Source organism: Primulina tabacum, chromosome 5 (genome assembly GCF_025594145.1).
Source record: "Primulina tabacum isolate GXHZ01 chromosome 5, ASM2559414v2, whole genome shotgun sequence".
NCBI classification, from domain to species: domain Eukaryota; kingdom Viridiplantae; phylum Streptophyta; class Magnoliopsida; order Lamiales; family Gesneriaceae; genus Primulina; species Primulina tabacum.
In genome coordinates, this window is record NC_134554.1 from 10,501,644 (window position 1) to 10,519,161 (window position 17,518).

The 17,518-nt window shown below is 33.0% G+C and overlaps 3 protein-coding genes across 8 annotated transcripts; all 3 read right to left on the reverse strand.

The window, feature by feature from the left end:
• Positions 1-172: 172 nt before the first annotated feature.
• LOC142546415 (cold-responsive protein kinase 1-like) lies at positions 173-3,094 on the reverse strand. Of its 4 annotated transcripts, XM_075654115.1 has the most exons (7): positions 2,699-2,854; positions 2,436-2,589; positions 1,993-2,105; positions 1,673-1,883; positions 1,345-1,582; positions 1,004-1,154; positions 173-888 (listed from the first exon to the last, which is right to left on the reverse strand). In XM_075654115.1, the coding sequence occupies exons 2-7, from the start codon at positions 2,500-2,502 to the stop codon at positions 463-465; spliced, it is 1,206 nt and encodes a 401-aa protein (XP_075510230.1). In that variant the 5' UTR covers positions 2,503-2,589; positions 2,699-2,854; the 3' UTR covers positions 173-462. The 4 variants fall into 4 exon arrangements, with proteins under 4 accessions (XP_075510230.1, XP_075510228.1, XP_075510227.1 ...); XM_075654113.1 differs by lacking the exon at positions 2,699-2,854 and adding an exon at positions 2,874-3,094 and having other exon boundaries at positions 1,345-1,883; XM_075654112.1 differs by having other exon boundaries at positions 1,345-1,883; positions 2,699-2,855.
• Positions 3,095-6,860: 3,766 nt separating this feature from the next.
• LOC142546416 (uncharacterized) lies at positions 6,861-10,373 on the reverse strand. Of its 2 annotated transcripts, XR_012820467.1 has the most exons (7): positions 10,130-10,373; positions 9,208-9,361; positions 8,923-9,034; positions 8,474-8,588; positions 7,527-8,357; positions 6,991-7,401; positions 6,861-6,932 (listed from the first exon to the last, which is right to left on the reverse strand). XR_012820467.1 is itself a non-coding variant. In XM_075654116.1 (6 exons), exons 1-6 carry the CDS (start codon positions 10,133-10,135, stop codon positions 7,201-7,203), a joined length of 1,419 nt encoding a protein of 472 aa, XP_075510231.1. In that variant the 5' UTR covers positions 10,136-10,373; the 3' UTR covers positions 6,861-7,200. The 2 variants fall into 2 exon arrangements, 1 of the variants encoding a protein (XP_075510231.1); XM_075654116.1 differs by having other exon boundaries at positions 6,861-7,401.
• Positions 10,374-13,899: 3,526 nt separating this feature from the next.
• LOC142546417 (protein yippee-like At3g08990) lies at positions 13,900-16,653 on the reverse strand. 2 transcript variants are annotated; one of them, XM_075654118.1, is made up of 6 exons: positions 16,540-16,653; positions 16,255-16,416; positions 15,002-15,045; positions 14,626-14,734; positions 14,457-14,512; positions 13,900-14,228 (listed from the first exon to the last, which is right to left on the reverse strand). In XM_075654118.1, the coding sequence occupies exons 2-6, from the start codon at positions 16,348-16,350 to the stop codon at positions 14,168-14,170; spliced, it is 366 nt and encodes a 121-aa protein (XP_075510233.1). In that variant the 5' UTR covers positions 16,351-16,416; positions 16,540-16,653; the 3' UTR covers positions 13,900-14,167. The 2 variants fall into 2 exon arrangements, with proteins under 2 accessions (XP_075510233.1, XP_075510232.1); XM_075654117.1 differs by having other exon boundaries at positions 16,512-16,624.
• Between the last annotated feature and the right edge of the window lie 865 nt (positions 16,654-17,518).

Sequence of the window (17,518 nt, forward strand, 5' to 3'; positions counted from 1 at the left end):
TTTAAAAAATTTGATGATATTTTAGTCAACCTGTCTCGTTATTTTTTTAAAAAAATCATATTTTTTCAGATTTCTAATTTTATTTTTTTGTTAGAGGTGGACTTTGTTATAATCGGATCTCAAATTTGAGAAATTCGAAAACTCGTCTCAAATTTGAACATAAGCTATTCGATACTAAATTTGCATCAAATATTTTTTTGGTTTTTAAACTTCCTTGACATTTTTTTTATTCACGAGCTCCTTGTTTCACAAAAAAATAGTCCCAAGTGTGGATAATGTCTAAAACTAAAGTGAACACAGATCGTCAATTGAAATTTATAAATCAAATTTTCCCTATTAAAAATCGCCTCCTATTGTTTCATTTCTTGGATCTGCCCCTGCCACTGCCCCTGCCCTTTCGGCTCAGATACAGTTGCGGGGAATCCCCATGGGATGCAACCAAAAGTGATACTTCTAAGCTGGTTAAAAAAGAATGAAACTGTTCATAAATTTACTCATATGCAAGAAACATGATACAAAAAATCCTGATATATGCATCATCTGGGAAGCATCTGTGTAGTAGGGTGTTGAATGTAAGTCATGCAAGGTGTTGCAGACTGTTTGCCATTCTTCCTCCGAGAGGAGGATGTCTCGGTACAACCAGTCATTCGATCTCGTGGAAGATGAACGAGTTTTGTACAATCCCGGTTCGGATAACAACTTGTCGTTGATTTTCACTTCAGTTGATAGCATTTTCACCACTTGTTTCATGTCCGGTCTCTGGTGAGAAGCTGCCTGAGTGCAGAAGAGTGCGACTTTGGCGAACCGTAATACTTCATTCTTAGGATAATCTACCAAGTCCGGATCAACAATTTCTTCAAGCCTACCTTCATTCAACAGTTTCCAAGTCTGCCATAGCATTGAAATATCAGATACATATGCTTATGAATATCATGCCAAATAGTTTCTGTACAGAAGTATATAATTTCATAATAATAGGCCTTGACGCATAAACTAATTGTACCCATTCAAGAAGAAGCAACAACTCCTGCCCAAAAGCAGCTCGACTGCTACTTCTTCCACTAATGATTTCCAGTATGAGCACCCCAAAACTATACACATCTGCCTTCTTTGTGAGTTGCTGTAACAATGCATATTCAGGAGCTAGATAACCCCTGCGGTATAGGAGACAGAATAACTAAAAACATGAAGGAAAATGTAATATATATTATGGCAGGCATGATCACAAAAAAGCTCGGTTTGTAAACTCTTGTCTCACATCGTATCGTGTGGCTATTGATAATAATTTTGTAGGATCACATATAGGGTTCATAGCAAAGAAATGTAATAGAGATTTGTTCTTACATTGTTCCAGCTACTCGTGTGCTGACATGGGTGACATTGTCCGGAAACAGTTTTGCCAACCCGAAATCACCAATTTTAGGGAGGAAATTCTCATCGAGGAGAATGTTGCTAGCTTTTATGTCTCGATGGACAATACGTGGCACAGCATCCTCGTGAAGGAACGCAAGGGCGGAAGCCGTACCCATACAGATTTCTGCCCTCTTCGACCAACCAAGTTCAACAAGTTTACCTTTCGAGCCTGAGATATATAGTGACAGTAGTCTGATGTATATATAACACTGACATAAACTTCGCCAAATTTCAAGGAATACAAAGTGCTGATTATTACCGAGTAAGGCAGTGGCGAGACTGTTGTTCTCCAAATACTCGTACACCAAGATTCTATAGGGACCCTCGATGCAACAACCAATGAGCTGCACTAGGTTCGGGTGTTGGACTTTCGATATAATTTGAATCTCTGTCAAGAATTCACTGCTCCCTTGTTTAGAATTAGCAGAAAGAGTCTTGATTGCAGCTTCGGTCCCGTCCCTCAGAACTCCCTGAAAGTACATATGTTTTAGAAAAAATACGGGACTTAACTTCCTTGCTAAAGGTGACAGACAATAGGTGCCATTGGTAAAAACACAAATAACAATAAACTAACCGCACCTTATAGACCTCACCAAATCCGCCGCGACCGATTTTGTTCGAAGGATGAAAGTTCCTTGTAGCTGATCTCAATGAATTATAAGAAAACAGCCTCACGTTGTTTACATTAACACCTGACCATACAGAAGGAAACAAAAATCCAAAATGTAAGCATATATGTAAGGTTCAAAAACATACACCAAGCTGATCCTGATCAGTCCTGAGCCGGTTCATCGGGACCTACCAGGCTGAATCAAACTGCTGTCAAAATGAAGAAACACGAAACAAATGGGCAGAATTCCCAACATTTAGACAGCAAATCACATTGGCTCGTGTGAAAAAAAAAGGTTAACGAGAAAAGGAGCAGAGCAGGATCCTTGGAGGCGCAAGACAAAGACCAGACAAATAACCCGTAAAAATTTAATCAGCAAAAATTTGATAAATTGAATAAACGGCCAACTCACCTTGAGCCTCCGTCACAGCATTTTCTCTGCAGGAACCAAATAAACCAGAGCAACTCGAAAAACCCATTACATCAAACACCTCTTCGCTTCATAAAAATCCAATCTTGAATCAAATCACTTCTCAAATCTCCAATCCACGCAATACCCTTTTAACCTGAACATCAAACATAAGTATACTGTATACCCAATATAAGAATCAACAAAATTAACCCAACCACAGATTCCCAAAAAAAAAAAAAAAAACAGAACCCAAGAAGCTGTACCAGAGAAGAAATATGGAACACGAGCATATTGGGCTCATTGAAAACACCTCTGGTGCATGTGTACATATAAATACATCCTATGTGCTTGTACACCTTACGAAACATCATCAACGAATAAAATAATGCCACCAGAAAGTCGTCTCAAGGTGGTGAATGGTTAGTATATTTTTTACACCTGACTTGAGGGGCTTCGACAACGACATTGAGAGCGAGAGAGATTCTAGAATGAGCGAATAGGGGAAAAAACAGGCAGAAAAAGCCAAGTTTGGTGACCTCCAGCCGTATTGGCAATCGCCCGAAATAGCACTTGCGGGTCGAAAATTTTCTACCGCGGGTATAGGGGGGTCTTGTGTCATGATGACGGGACCTTCAGACACCCACAAAACCGTGGTTCAAATTGCGTTTTTACTGATTGAATTCCGGCGACGTCAAATTTGAGCTGAAAACGTGTTATGGGTGTTGGTTTTATTTAGGGAACTTGAGCTGCGGAAGCTACTTTCTTTTTACAATTTTTCGGTAAAATATATTTTTTATTCAAGTTCACATTCGCAAGTACAATGTAAACTCAATTTATCGTCCTCCTTCAAGATCATAGTGTATTGTATTATAATTTTTATTTTGGAAAATTTTCATTTCGGGGAAGAAGATATTATCAAGACTACTGAATTAATGGTAATTTCAGCTTAAATAGTTACAGGAATATTATAATATATCTGTAAGAGGTTTCTTACTCAGATGTAAATATTTTTCATGTACAAAGTCAAAGTCAGTCAAGTTGAACCGTTGAGTAAGGAGAGAATAAATAATTTGGTTTTAAATATATATAAAAAGTTTTCGAGTGCATACAAATAGAATTGAATAACGTTAAACATACATAGATTAAAGGATTAATTAAAATAAAATTTCTATAAAACTAATTTTGATACCAAAATAGAAAAAGAGAACTAAATTTTACTACGGGAAAATAGTTTCAGGACTGATCAGAGAAGGATCGAGTAAAATTAGTTAATCATAAATATTTAGAATACTGGTTCTGATAATAAAATACCATGTCTATATAGTACACCGGATTAAAATTTAAATTAAATATTTAATTATAAAATGATAATTAATATTGAAAACGAAATAAACATGTACATTTGATATACTATATTAATTAATACGTTAAGATATCTAAAGTAATAATAAATATATGAGTAAGTCTTTTGTGAGACGGTCTCACAGATCTTTATCTGTGAGACGGTCTCACAGATCTTTATCTGTGAGACGGGTCAACCCTACTGATTTTCACAATAAAAAGTAATGATCTTAGTATAAAAAATAATATTTTTTCATTAATGACTCAAATAAGATATTCATCTCACAAATACGACTCATGAGACTGTCTTACACAAATTTTTGCCTAAATATATAATAGAAAATTCGCATTATGAAAACATAATTAAATATAAAACATTTTATTGGCTTTGGATCGAAAAATGATGGTACTTTGCATTAATTTCTCTCACGAGTATGGGTTTGCCATTTATTGCTATGAATGTAAATTTAAAGTTGGGCTGGATTTTAGGTAGATATTGAGCTGAAATATGTTTTTGATTTATTGCGAGCGTAATTTATTTGATTTCAACCATATTTTTGACAGCTCCATACCAACCGAAACAATATAAGTTTTACAAGATAAAGTATATTTCGTTTACTAATTTTGAGTTAATAATTAATATATTAGAAAAATTATCATTTTGATCTTATATATATTCGAGTCTTTGTGATTTTAATAACCTATATTGTTAAATTTAAATTCGTTATATTTTTCGTAGTTTTGGTTTTTTTTTTATGCGACACTTATGTGACTAAATGTGCTCAAACGTTTATATTCGTACTTTCGATAATTAAAAAACCAGAAATTTCTCAAAATTGAAAGAAACTAAAACTCACTTTTGAACACATAAGATCAAAATTACAGAAAATTAATCATATGTGATGAAAATTATAAATTGACGTGTATCAGTGATCTTTGATATTCCATTTTATGTTATACACATGAATAACTTTTATAAAATTACGTGGAATGTATATATATAAATAATCGTATGGTATGATTAAATTATATTTATGTAACTTTACAGCCTAACAATAAAATAATATATTTAATCCAGTTCACATCATATTCGATAAAATTCCCTTTTTGTGGGTGGAGCTCGTTAATCAATGTTTCATTTCAAATGTGAAATGTAAGTGAGGCTATGGCAGCACCCTTCAATTGTATTATAATGATTTGCTATATTTTAGGTCGCCTTTTAATTATTTTATATATTAAATTAAATTTTTATCGTGGCTGCATATCCCTTAAATTTACATTCAACCACATACAAAAATCTTAGCTCTGTCGTGAGAGATTTCCGTTTCCTCCAAAATAATATAAATTTTATTCGTTATTTTTTTTAAAAAAAAAATCAAATGTTCTAAATCCCTTGAATTATTCTTCTAAAAACTATAGAATATAATCGATATGAAATTAATCGTGAACAGCGATTCTCATCAAAGTTCTTCGCCGGAAAGCCACATAAAATATGCGATTCAACGGCGGCTACGGGAATAAATGAAGTCAAAAATCAAAGACAAGGTAGGATTATGTTTTTCTAACGAATAATCGTTCTAGCTAATTTAACCTAAAGTCAAAGAGAAAAATGGTATAAAAAATATAAATTCAATCACACGCAAGCAAGAAAAGGTCAGACGATTAACATTCTGAATTTCAACCTTTTACTACAATAATACAGTTTCAAAAACAATATAATTACTATGGTAATATAATAGTAGGACAATACAAATAAAGGGGTAGTCTTTTCTTTCATAGTTGACCAGACTTTCAAATTTTCGAAAACAAGAACCATTCAACAGAAGAATATTTATCCTTTATTTTGTTTTATTAATTAATTCATCCAACTCATAGGTTTGAATTAGTTCATGGGATTATTTCGTTTCCGACACATAAAAGTTTGTTACTAGATCAATTTTGATATCTTATGTCAGATCAAGCGCTTACACCAAGTGAAAAACTATAATTGTTAGATATAACATAATTTTATTTACTTATACTTGTGGCAGCGCATAATGCACATACTTGGATGTTGTCGGATCGGTCCGTTAGGTTCATGAGTCCGAGAAAGTACATATCTATATATTAGTGTTGTTTCATATCTCATAAAGATCAATTTTAGTCTTTCTCTGCCGCATGATCTGTCCCCAACATAGAATGCATTATCCGTTAAAATTTGACGTCACTCTTTTACCGCCACCTAGCCAACCAGATCAAGCGACACAATGTCCGTAACTTGACGCACGAGAACTTCTCAGAAGATCACTCATCTCAATACTATTATCACTCATACATATTTAACTCAAACTCAATATCTTCTATCCTCTAATTAATTTTAATGGAACGAAGAGACAACTGAATGTGCCAATATCAACTTCATGTGATTTAGATAACTTTAAAATTTTTGTGTTTTCGATTCTTCATGATATCAATCCAAATGCTTAGATTAATGATATAAACAAATATTTTTACACGCACAAAACTTGTATGAATCTCACGATTTAATTTTATGAGATGAATTCTCGATCAGACTCAACTCATGAAAAATATCATTTTTATACTAAAAGTATTAAATTTTCATGATACTTATGGATCGGGTCTAATGTCTAACATATAAAAATATATGATATCGTCTCAAACGAGAATTATTCTTTTATATATTATATGTTGTGGAACGTGACTTAGTTTTGATTCTTGATGGGTATTGCACTTTTTTCCGAAAAAAAATTGTGGTTCATTCAATTGATCTCAAGAACATCAGACTAAAGTCTGAAAAACTTTTAAATCTCATAACCAGCGGTCTCATCAATTTCTTCGGGTGGGTCTAAACAACCGTGGTAGCAACTACAGAACACGAATATTGATTTCGAGCGAATTTGTCAATATTTTTATTCTTTACAAATCACTGATTATGATAATCTCTAGGTTTTTATATTTATGCAAATTGATGAGTATAAATATAAATGATGTCAGATATAATTATGATTAAGTAGAGAATGATCAAGGATCATACTCAGTGGAAAATTTACACGATAACTTGATAATTTGATTGTCATTCATAAATAAAATAAACCCAAGTAACATACTACGAGGAAAACAACAATTTTAGTCCTACATAAATTTCAATACAACTTTCTCCAAGAAAAAGAAAAAAAGCAAAAACAAAGGGGCAGTTCTAGATAAATATTACTACGATCTAAAGAAGCTGGGAGAGCTTTCAAGTTCTATGGTATAAAATACACAAAGCTTAGTCATAATAACATAACAGTCTCACTGATATTGCAAAGGATCATCACCAAAAAATACATGTCCAAATGCAATATTCTCACTCTTTAGTAAATCATACATTCAGCATTTCACATTTCAGCAGTTGCCGAATTCACTGGCATGAGGCAGCCGAGATTTAACTATCAACGGAAACACTGTCCTCGGTCTCACTCCCATCAAGAAAACGCGAATTATTATAGATGCTGGACTTAGAACTGTCACTGCTCGACATGAGAGGCGATTCTGTAATACCAGCTGCAGCACATTTAGCAGAGACAGAAGATAAAACACAGGTTGCTATAGTGCGCAAGTCGTTCGGAATGGTTCGTCTAATTTCCTATGCAAGAAAACAGGTCATTAGTGAACCAATAGAAAGAACTATACAGAAAAACACTGTTTGAGATAGTTTGGAATAATTTGGATTTCATTGCGAATTCGTGGCACTAAATGATAAACATATACCATATGCCTTATAGCCATGTCTAGAGACTTTTTCGAGAGTGACCTTCCGAAGCCCGAATTTTCATGGGAGGATTTCTTGGAGTTATCATGAGTTGAGTGTTCATCTTGTTTGGGTGGAGCTAGTTTCCTCATGTTTACAACTCTTTCAACCATTTTCGAACCGATCAATACAGGATTCACGTCATCTTCCCCATAGCTATGTCCTCGACTTCTTGATTGGAACATGCTCCCATTTTTATGAGCAGTATTAACAATTGGAGCCCGCACTTTAGCAGGAGAGCATGATTTTTGTCCTCGTTTTCCATTACAAGACAAATTAGGATTATGTCCATTCGGCCTTCCTCTGGACGCTGAAACTGTCCGTTTAGGCATCAGAATTTTCGGATTTTCAGAGGCACCGTGTGACAAAGAGAGAATCTCTGAGGGGTTTGACGTCCTAGATCCTAGATTATTCATAGTCGTGGAGCCTATTTTTGTTGCCGAATCAGATACACCAGAAGTGGTCGATTTAGTGGCTGGCTTACATGTAGGTGTAGTGGACCTCGATGCAGGCTTTGAACTGACTGGTATAGACGGCCTGCCAACCGGTGTTGAAGAACGTGGTGTGGCTCTTACTGGAGTAGAGGATCTCGAGTTAGCAGACTTTGGCTTGGCAGAAAGCATTGTTGGTTTGGAAGTAGGCGTGGAAGCGCGAGAGGACTTCGATTTTGCAGGCAGAGCTGATTTTCCTGTAGTCGGTGTTGCTGCTCTAGGGGTCTTCCTTCGATCACCTGATGATAAAGGCTTTTTATTTGCAGAAGCAACACAGTCAGTACTGTTGGGTGTAGACCACTGCAATGAATAGAAAACGATATAGCACCATAAAGCACGATACGAAATCCTAGAATCATGTCAAATCACAATATGGAAACCTTATTTTAAGTTCACACTCAAGTCTCAACACTTGCCTCAGATTCCAGTGCAATCCCTCCACCATTTGTGATTTCGGTTAAACTCGACTCCGAATGTTTTACTTCCAGCTCTACCGGAAGATGTAAGGTGGAATCAGGTTGTGCATAAAGCCTGAGAGAGGTTCGGTGTTAGCATCAGACATGAGAAACAGGGCGCTATAAGGCTGATATGAGCAATACGATACATCAATAAGTATCGTGTATCCATCTTCGAGAAAATGCAAAGAAATAATCATGTAAGAAGCAAAATGACGACTTGAAAACATAATTTGATATTGAAAGAAGATTCAAGAAGACAAGCATCCCAAGAAATAAGGAGAAAGCCAGATGGTTGAATGAGGACTTACCGTAATGCGAAAAGCCAAGCAAAGAATCAAATGGCAATATGGCATGTATGCTCACTAGATTATGACAGCCAAATTTTAATGAGAAAGTAAAAGTTATACCAATCATAGTCATTCTCATCAATCTCCAAATTGAGGGAATTTTCATCAGCTGCACTCTGAATAATCTCGAGCTCTAAGATGTTCGATTCCAAATTGCCGATCGACTTTCGCCCTGCCCAAAAGTTAGTTTAAACCACATGGACAAAAATCTAAGCACAAATCTTAATCTGAAATCATAGTAACAAACACTCAAGAAACATGATTAACTGATAATGATGAGACAGACACAGAAAAAAAATCCAATAATTACGATAAAAACAAAGGATTAAACCAAGATCAAAGTACCAGCTGAGTCATCAAGTTCAACAGAGTCCTTAATAAGATGTTCACTCCGCTCCTTTACAACATTCCGCATTCCCAAAAAGATAGCCAGATCTTCATCTACTTCCCTCATAAGCATCCCAAGATTTCTGTTTTGTGGCCTAAACTGTACGGAGGCCTATATTTTCCAAAGAAATTAAATTAAAATACATGCAAATCATTCCAAATATCCAATCTTTTTATCAAAATTCATTCACTTTATGCATACAGCAAGAGAGAAGGGTTCATAAGTTAGTCATTTAACATACATAAAATTGCAAATACAATCACATGTAAATAAACACGAGTGTAAGATGAGCTGAGCTAGGATGAACCGTTCGATTTGAGCTTGTACCCGAAGTTTAACGTGATCTTTTGAAAGCTTTTGAACAACTTAAGAACATTTCATGAATGTATACCGATTAAATCTAAGGAACTTCAAAAGGTAATAAAATTAATTCTCGTTTATAAATAGTTTTTAACATAGAAAAAATCGATCTACTCTCCATTTCGTAACACGGTGTGTCAGTTCACTAGCAAACCTATTTATAAACTTAAAGATTTTAGATTTTCAATTTGTTTCCACACGCTAGTCATAAATGGAGCAGAATCAAGAAGAAAAAAAGATGTTAAAAGTCTCATAGTCAAAACTCCCATACAAAAACAAAATCAAGACCTTCTTGATCATTCTTGCAAGCAACACAAATATTCACCACACCAATCAAAACAAACTCTTCAATGCCAAAAACCCATCTGACAATTCGATCTAAGCTACCCAAAGATTCGAACTTCATCACTGATGATCCCCTCAGAAAAGTCCCCACAAACCAAGAAACACCAGAGTCATCAAGACAGAGAAAAAGAAAGTTGTAAAACGAAAACAGACAATGTAATGTTAAGCACTTACAGCCATTGTTATCGAAACAGAAAACAAATTATGGATTGAAGAAATGCAGAGAGATTGCTATTCAGTTCTTAGTTTTATGCGGGATATTGGCTCAAATACTGGATTTTTCTTTCAGATGATTAGATTTTTCTTCTTTTGACAAGGATTGGAACGCGAGAAATGTGAGGAAACAAAGAAAAGGAAGTTCATGAACCAGGCGCCTCTTGCTTGATTCCTCTGTACAATGGGACACTCTGTTTTAAATAAATCTTTTTAAAATTAAAAAACCATTTAAGTGAAGATTTGAAAATCAGCTCACGCTCACTTCCATGTGGCTGGTAGAGTTTTAAAAAATCTTGAACTAATTAATATTATAATATAGTTCCTAAATTATATATGTTTTTTTTATAAAAAAATAATATTACCATAGAAAAGTTTTTGGGGAACTTGTTTTGTATTATTTTATTTTAAGGTTTGAAAGTCTATATAGTGCAGAAATTATGGTTTGAATTGGTGTTAAATCATTGCCAATTAAATAATATTTAAAAATGTAAAAAGTTACATGGTAAGTGTGGTATTTTCATTTTCAAAATAGTAGTATTTTCTTCTAGATTTTTAAATTACTCGAATATGTGCTATATTAATCAAATCTCATTATAAATTCGAATATCCTTTTCATGGATTTCAAAATGCCCATTAAATTTGGCCACTAACGTTTAAATCTGACATTAAATTTGAATACGTAGCAAGATCGGACGAGGAACATTTCAAATCAAAGTCGTTAAATGAAGGGTAATAATATATATAGATATATATATATATATATATACCTATTATATTACCCATACAGGTTTTATATAATAGGTACATATATGGTAGAAACATGTATATATATATAGATAAAATATAAGTTATATATATATATATATATATATATTTTTTTTTACATGTATGTATGTGTTAGTTTGTGAGAGTTTAACTTATATATCAGTTAATTAAAGCGGTTGCTTAAATATTTGATAGTTATATATTTTTCTAGGTTCTTGACATATGATTTTTATTTTTTAAAAGCACAATTTTAAAAATAGTAAAATAATTATAAAAACAAGGATTTTATTGTTTTAAATTTGAAACTCGTGAAAAGTCCCATGTCATGTGCCAAATTCTCCTCATCATGGACTAAGTTTGGACAAGAACTCACAGTTTCAACAATTACATTATAAAGTTGGTCTTTATCAACTATTTGTCTATAATAGTAAAATATGTTTTTTTGAAAAAAATAAAGCTAAAGCAAAAGGTTGAAAAGCATACTCTTTTGTTTCTAGATTTGAATATTCCTTTTTTTCAAAAAAAAAAAAAAACATAATATTAGTATTAAGAAAAAAAAATTGATATGTTGATAACTTGTAGCTCATCTTATAATAAAATTCTAAATTCAAAACCTATATCTCACACAACTCAAAACAAAAACAGAGAGTTTTTGATATGAAAAGTTATCCGTCCATTCCTATTCATAATATTTTTGACAAAATGCACTCACAATCAATGATGCAAATTGGAATCCCACATGGGGCAATTATTTGAGAGAGAATAAAATAATGGTTTGAAATTGGAAATAAATACATGTGAGGGGAAGCGGGCAATATTGGGGTGGTGTATCAACATAAATAGAGTCTTTAAATGTGTTAGGTTCAAGAATTCGTCGCAATAAATGGATTGGCTTTCCGTTTTCAACCACCTTTCTTAGAATACATTGCACGTTCGGCCAAATACGTTTATGGAAGAATGTTCAAACTATGCATTAGTTCGAATCTCATCATTACGAGATTCATTTTTAAAAAAATGTAAATTATGCATATGGATAATCAAGCATGATATGTAATGTCATGTTTACGAGTATAGATCCATACAAACGAACGAGACAATCGAAACTTACAGGAGTGTCATAAAAATCCTTACTTCCGTAAACATCATTACTATGTATGTATAGCAACTCTATGATAAACGTCCACATTAGAAATAATCCATCGTTTAAAGCACGATATTCTCGTTGGAGCTTGACTCTTTGATTCACCAACATTATAAATCCATAATTGACTTGTGGAGATTCAAGAGGTAGTGTGGCTTTCATGTTTGTAACACTTTGCTTTGCAAATACAAGATGTTACTCTTATATTTTTTTCGCATAATTTATCTCTCGGTGTTTTTATTAGAATATAAACTATTATATTGTTTTGTAATTACTTAGCTCAAATATGTGTGTTGCCACGATACAATCTACACCTATGTCAAAATTTTCATAAATTTACCCATTTTATAAAAATGATTTATCTATTTATTATAGAAGTCCATAGAAAATAGACGTTCAACATGCATATTATTTACATTGATTTTGAAAATTGAATACCAATATATATATATATATATATGAACGGTGAACCCCAACGAAAATATCTCATATGGGTAATTACCAAAAGAACAAATAAAAGTAGAAAACATCTAAGATGGGCTGGGCCTTCGTGGAGCCTCGAGAGTCGTGTAGTTCAAAATCATTGTGGGCCCTTTTGTATTTCCCAGAGTTCGAGCCTTTGTACTTTACAGACTACTTTCATTTGATTTCAGGTTTGACCGCTGGCTCCAAATGTCAGAAATAATTGAGTTCAAATTTATCTCATCATATAAATCAAAAATATAATTCTTCTCAAATAAAAACATATATATTCATTTCATTTAATTAAAAAGTTATTTTAGTGATGGTGTATCTCATCTATATCTAACATATCTTAATAAAATATATTTTTTTTTTATCTTTATCTGTATTTTTGAATTTAAAATAATTATATCATCTATACATAAAATAAAAATAAAAATAAAAACCTTTGTGAGACCGTTCCATAGATCATATTTATGAAACGAATATCCAACCCGGCTCACTCAGTGAAAATTATTATTTTTACACAAAAAAATATTGTTTTTCATGATAAATATGAGTCGGATTGACTCGTCTCATAGATATAAAATCGTGAAATGATCTAATAAGAAACCTACCTCAAAAAATTATTATACAAAACCATATTTATAGTTCTTAATTTTAATATAATATCTAAAATTTCACAAATAATCATTTCATATAACAAATCTAAAATTTCACAAATAATCATTTCATATAACAAAATTTTAATATATATGTGTTCATCGCGTACCAAAAAACACTAGTAATAAAAAAAAAATATAGGGTTTGTTTTGTGTGGGGTTTACTAAAATTAATTTTAAATTTGATAACTAAATATTAAGCTCATATTCCAAAACTACTCCAGAATAATAAATGACATATTAATCATACAATAGGGAACATTATAGAGCACTTAATATTTTAAAAATATGAGAATATATCACATTGGTACATCGTAATTGGCAACTATCTTCAGAGTACCATTAGGACGATAATATTCAAAATTTTGATATAACGATAAAAGTGACTTTATAATCAATATAAGAATTAAGATCTCGTAATGAATTCAAACATGTCAAAAGTAGTTGGATTTATTGAGAGCAATTAGCAATCACGTGGCACTTGAAACCATTCAACCAGCCTGAATCGTTGCAAATCTGGTCGGTCACATGGGTCAGACATCGATAGAAGTTTGGATCATGGGTTACAAGCGAAAACAAATAAAGCACTCGGTTCATTCGAGTCCCATAAACTATATGGACTCGTTGAAAGTTACGGCCTTGGACCCAAATTAAGGGGGGGACATTCCCATCTAAGCAAATAGATGTCTAATATCTAGTAAAATCCAAACTAAAGTTCAGAAATAAATTAGGTTGAATAAACCTTTTGAGCCAAACATCCAGCAACATAGCTATTTTGAAGGGCACAATTCAATTGAGTTCAAGAAATGATGGCCACTCAAAACTCATCCCAAAAACTGGAGTCTACTTCAATATGTGCAACTGTAATCAGTAAAAGACCGGAGAATCAGCTCCAAAGAAAAAAAGAAAGCAGAGTAGGAGGATAAACAAGACAGTCGATTTAGAACGAGTAGGTTCGACATTTATTCAAGTGTCTTCCACATCGCTTTCAGCCATATCGGTTCCATCAGGACCTAATACTTTAAACCTGCTCAAACGAGAAGAAAGCGAGTTTTGACTGATGAAGTGTAAGTGCACAACATCACAGACAGAAGCAAACAGGGCGGGGGAGACGGGAAACTTTTAAATATTTACGTGTGATTCTCGAAAATCTATAAGTTTCACCCCACATATGTTGCGTCTCCCCCACTGAATCTCACCCCTTTTCGCGATTTCTGGGTCCGTCCCAGATCAGAGCCAACACTACATTACATACCTCTCGATGATAAATTTTCCTTCCTTATACTTCTGATTCTTCTCGCAAGTGACTTCCTGAAATTGAGAAAACAGCGAAAGAGGGACGCGTTAAGGTATTATAAGCAATGTAGATAGAAAAATGAAAAGAAACAAATAGCATGATCCAAGTTTTCATGACAAGAACTCACGTATTTCCATCCAACAATGGAACCACATCCCACACAAAAAACGTCCACAACGGTGTGTAATCCAGTAATCATCACCCGTTCTTCTTTCTCTCCGACAGTAACATTCACACTGGTAACAAGTAACACATACATTAGGCACATGTCAATAGGCAAAACTTTAGCCAGAATTACAGCTGATGGAAACATGCAACTTGTTCATGGCCAAATCATTTTCGCTCTTAAACATGTTCTAACTTTTTATGCTTCGAAACAACAGAATTCCAATTTAAAAAAATGTAGTAGGATCGATAATTAGCAGACGAATCATAAGTTGAATTTGTCATCAATGAGCTCCAAAAATCCAGTCAAACGTTAACCATATAAAAAAAGCACTCACACTTTGTCGAAGAGATAAGCCTTCCCATTTTTGCAGAGGAAAGCCTGAAAACATGGGTTATAAAATCAATGAGTAAAAGTTTGTGTTCAAAGAGAAAAACCATGAAGCATACACTCAGCTTAAAGTTCAAACAGCTTTAAAGCGCCGTGTTTTTATTTATTTTTCGAGGTATATATATTTCTGCCTATTTGTTCCTATGATAAACTTAGTCCAAAATCTCGAAAATACACGAGCTATATATCTCAAACATCAAGTGTCTAAGACAGCTTTGTAAACCAACAAATTGATGGTGTTCCCGTAAGAACCAGGCTAGAAAGAAAACAAGAGTTACTTTAGCAAACATTACACGACTTCCTAATGCAAATTGATACACAATATTCTAACTTCAACAAACACTGAACGCAATAAAACAAATAAAAAAACGAGACTCGAGACGCCAGCTCCTTACTTCACTTCAGAACTACAAAATAAAATCCACACCAAATCAAAAGTAAAAAGCTATTCTGGTTCTGGCGCAAGAGTACGTAGGATATATGAGTCATCCAATCCTCAAAACCACTGACTTCAATAAGATCAACTGTCTTATCAGGGGAGCAGGGCGATATCAGGAGAAGAGGGACAACTCAATGACAAAACAAAAACTCAATGGAATTGTTGAACAGGAGTTAGAAACAATTTTCTTCTTCAAAATTGACAATGACCGCTTCAAAGTTTCTAGCTAATCACTCATCACTGCTCATATACATTCACTCTCATATGTCATAACAAACTTGAAATCAAAAGCAAGGTTTTAAAAGCGTTAATAAAGCTTCAAACTTTACTGGTACAAACGAGTCTATTTTTTATTATAATTTTAATGATATCAAGTAAATTAATAAATTAAACGACACATAAACATCAAATATAAGAATTTATGCATAAACTTTTCAAGTTATTAATAACGTAAGTTTCAAAATAACAAATTGTTTGAAGTAGATTAAATATTTCTTATTTAAAATAAATTAAATGTTAAAATTTATTAAAAAAATTACTTAAAATTTTATCTAAAAAATTCTGCTTTTTTATATATTTTTTTTCATGCGTAACAGTTTTGTTCACGTTGTTGCCCTAAGCGAAGCTTTTCCTCAGGCGCTTCGCGTTTTTGTTGCCCTAAGCCAAGTTTTTCTCAATCACTCGGTGTCTTCCACACTTTTTAGAACAGGGATCAAAATAGACTGGTGAGTAAAAATCAGAACATGTGGTACAAAGATTACCTTAGAGATGACGTCACTGTAGAGAGCGAGATGCGTTTGGCATTGCTTGCAACTATACGCTTTCCCTTCAAGAGAAATCAAATATATCAACCCCATAATGCCTCCCCCTCCACGATCATATAATCAAAACCCAAAACAGCTTTGATTTTCGTGAACAGAAACCTATGAAGTATCCCGGGAAAAAAATAACAGATATAAACAAAAAAAACACATCAAGAATCAACACGGATACAGAGCTACAAAGTAAGGATACTTACGACAGAAAATAGATAGTGGAGAAGCAACCTCGAACACAGCGGCGAGGGGAGAGGGCCAACAGGAGAAGGCAAAATCCTCGCACTGATGGATCTCTATATTTATACTAATGTGCTGCAACAGTGAATTAAGTTTTTTTTTTTTTTTAATTATAATTAGGTTTTGAAGCCTAAACTTCGTAATTTTCCATGTTTTCTATCTAATTATAATATGAAATAATTAAGAATAACGACATATTATTGATAGTAGTCATCGAGGCACATGACTTGCGTATATATAAAGGTTTTTATCAAATTATAGTACTTTTTATTATCTATTAACAATCTACCGTATTTTTCTAAAATTTATTAAAATATTGTAAAAAATTAAAAAAAAATAAATAAATCTTTTACTCCCCCGCCCTTCCAAATGGGGGAGCAAATTATTTCACCTCCTCCGCCTGTAGGGAGGCGGGGGAGGAAGAAATTAAGTTAAATTCTCCTCCGCCTGAACGACAGGCGGAGGAGAGTCTTTTTAAAAAATTTCGCTTGTCCGCCTATTACAGTGGCGGGCAAATTTAAATATTTTTAAAATAGAATTCTTCTATATATATACACGAGACTTGCATTTTGTATTCAAAGATTTTTCACTTGTATTGTGTTCACAGAAGTTCACTTGCATTTTGTATTCAAAGGTTGTTCAAAAATTTGTCGGTATAGATTTGATTTATTTTTCGTCTCAAATTTTTTGTATTCAATTAATTTATTTGATGGTTGTATTATATTAATTTTAATTTATGTTTAGAAATTTTTAATCTTAATTCGTTAAAATTATTATCTTAATTTTTGTTATGATATATTTATTTGTTAATTTGTTATCATAAATATTATTGAAGTGTTTTTATTTATCATGTTTACATAAAAATGATATATTTGTTTAGAAGAATTTTAAAATGACCTTCTACACATGTATGTTTATGATCAAATTTAACTTTAAGTTAGTTTTTAAAACTAGCACTTAATTAAATTAA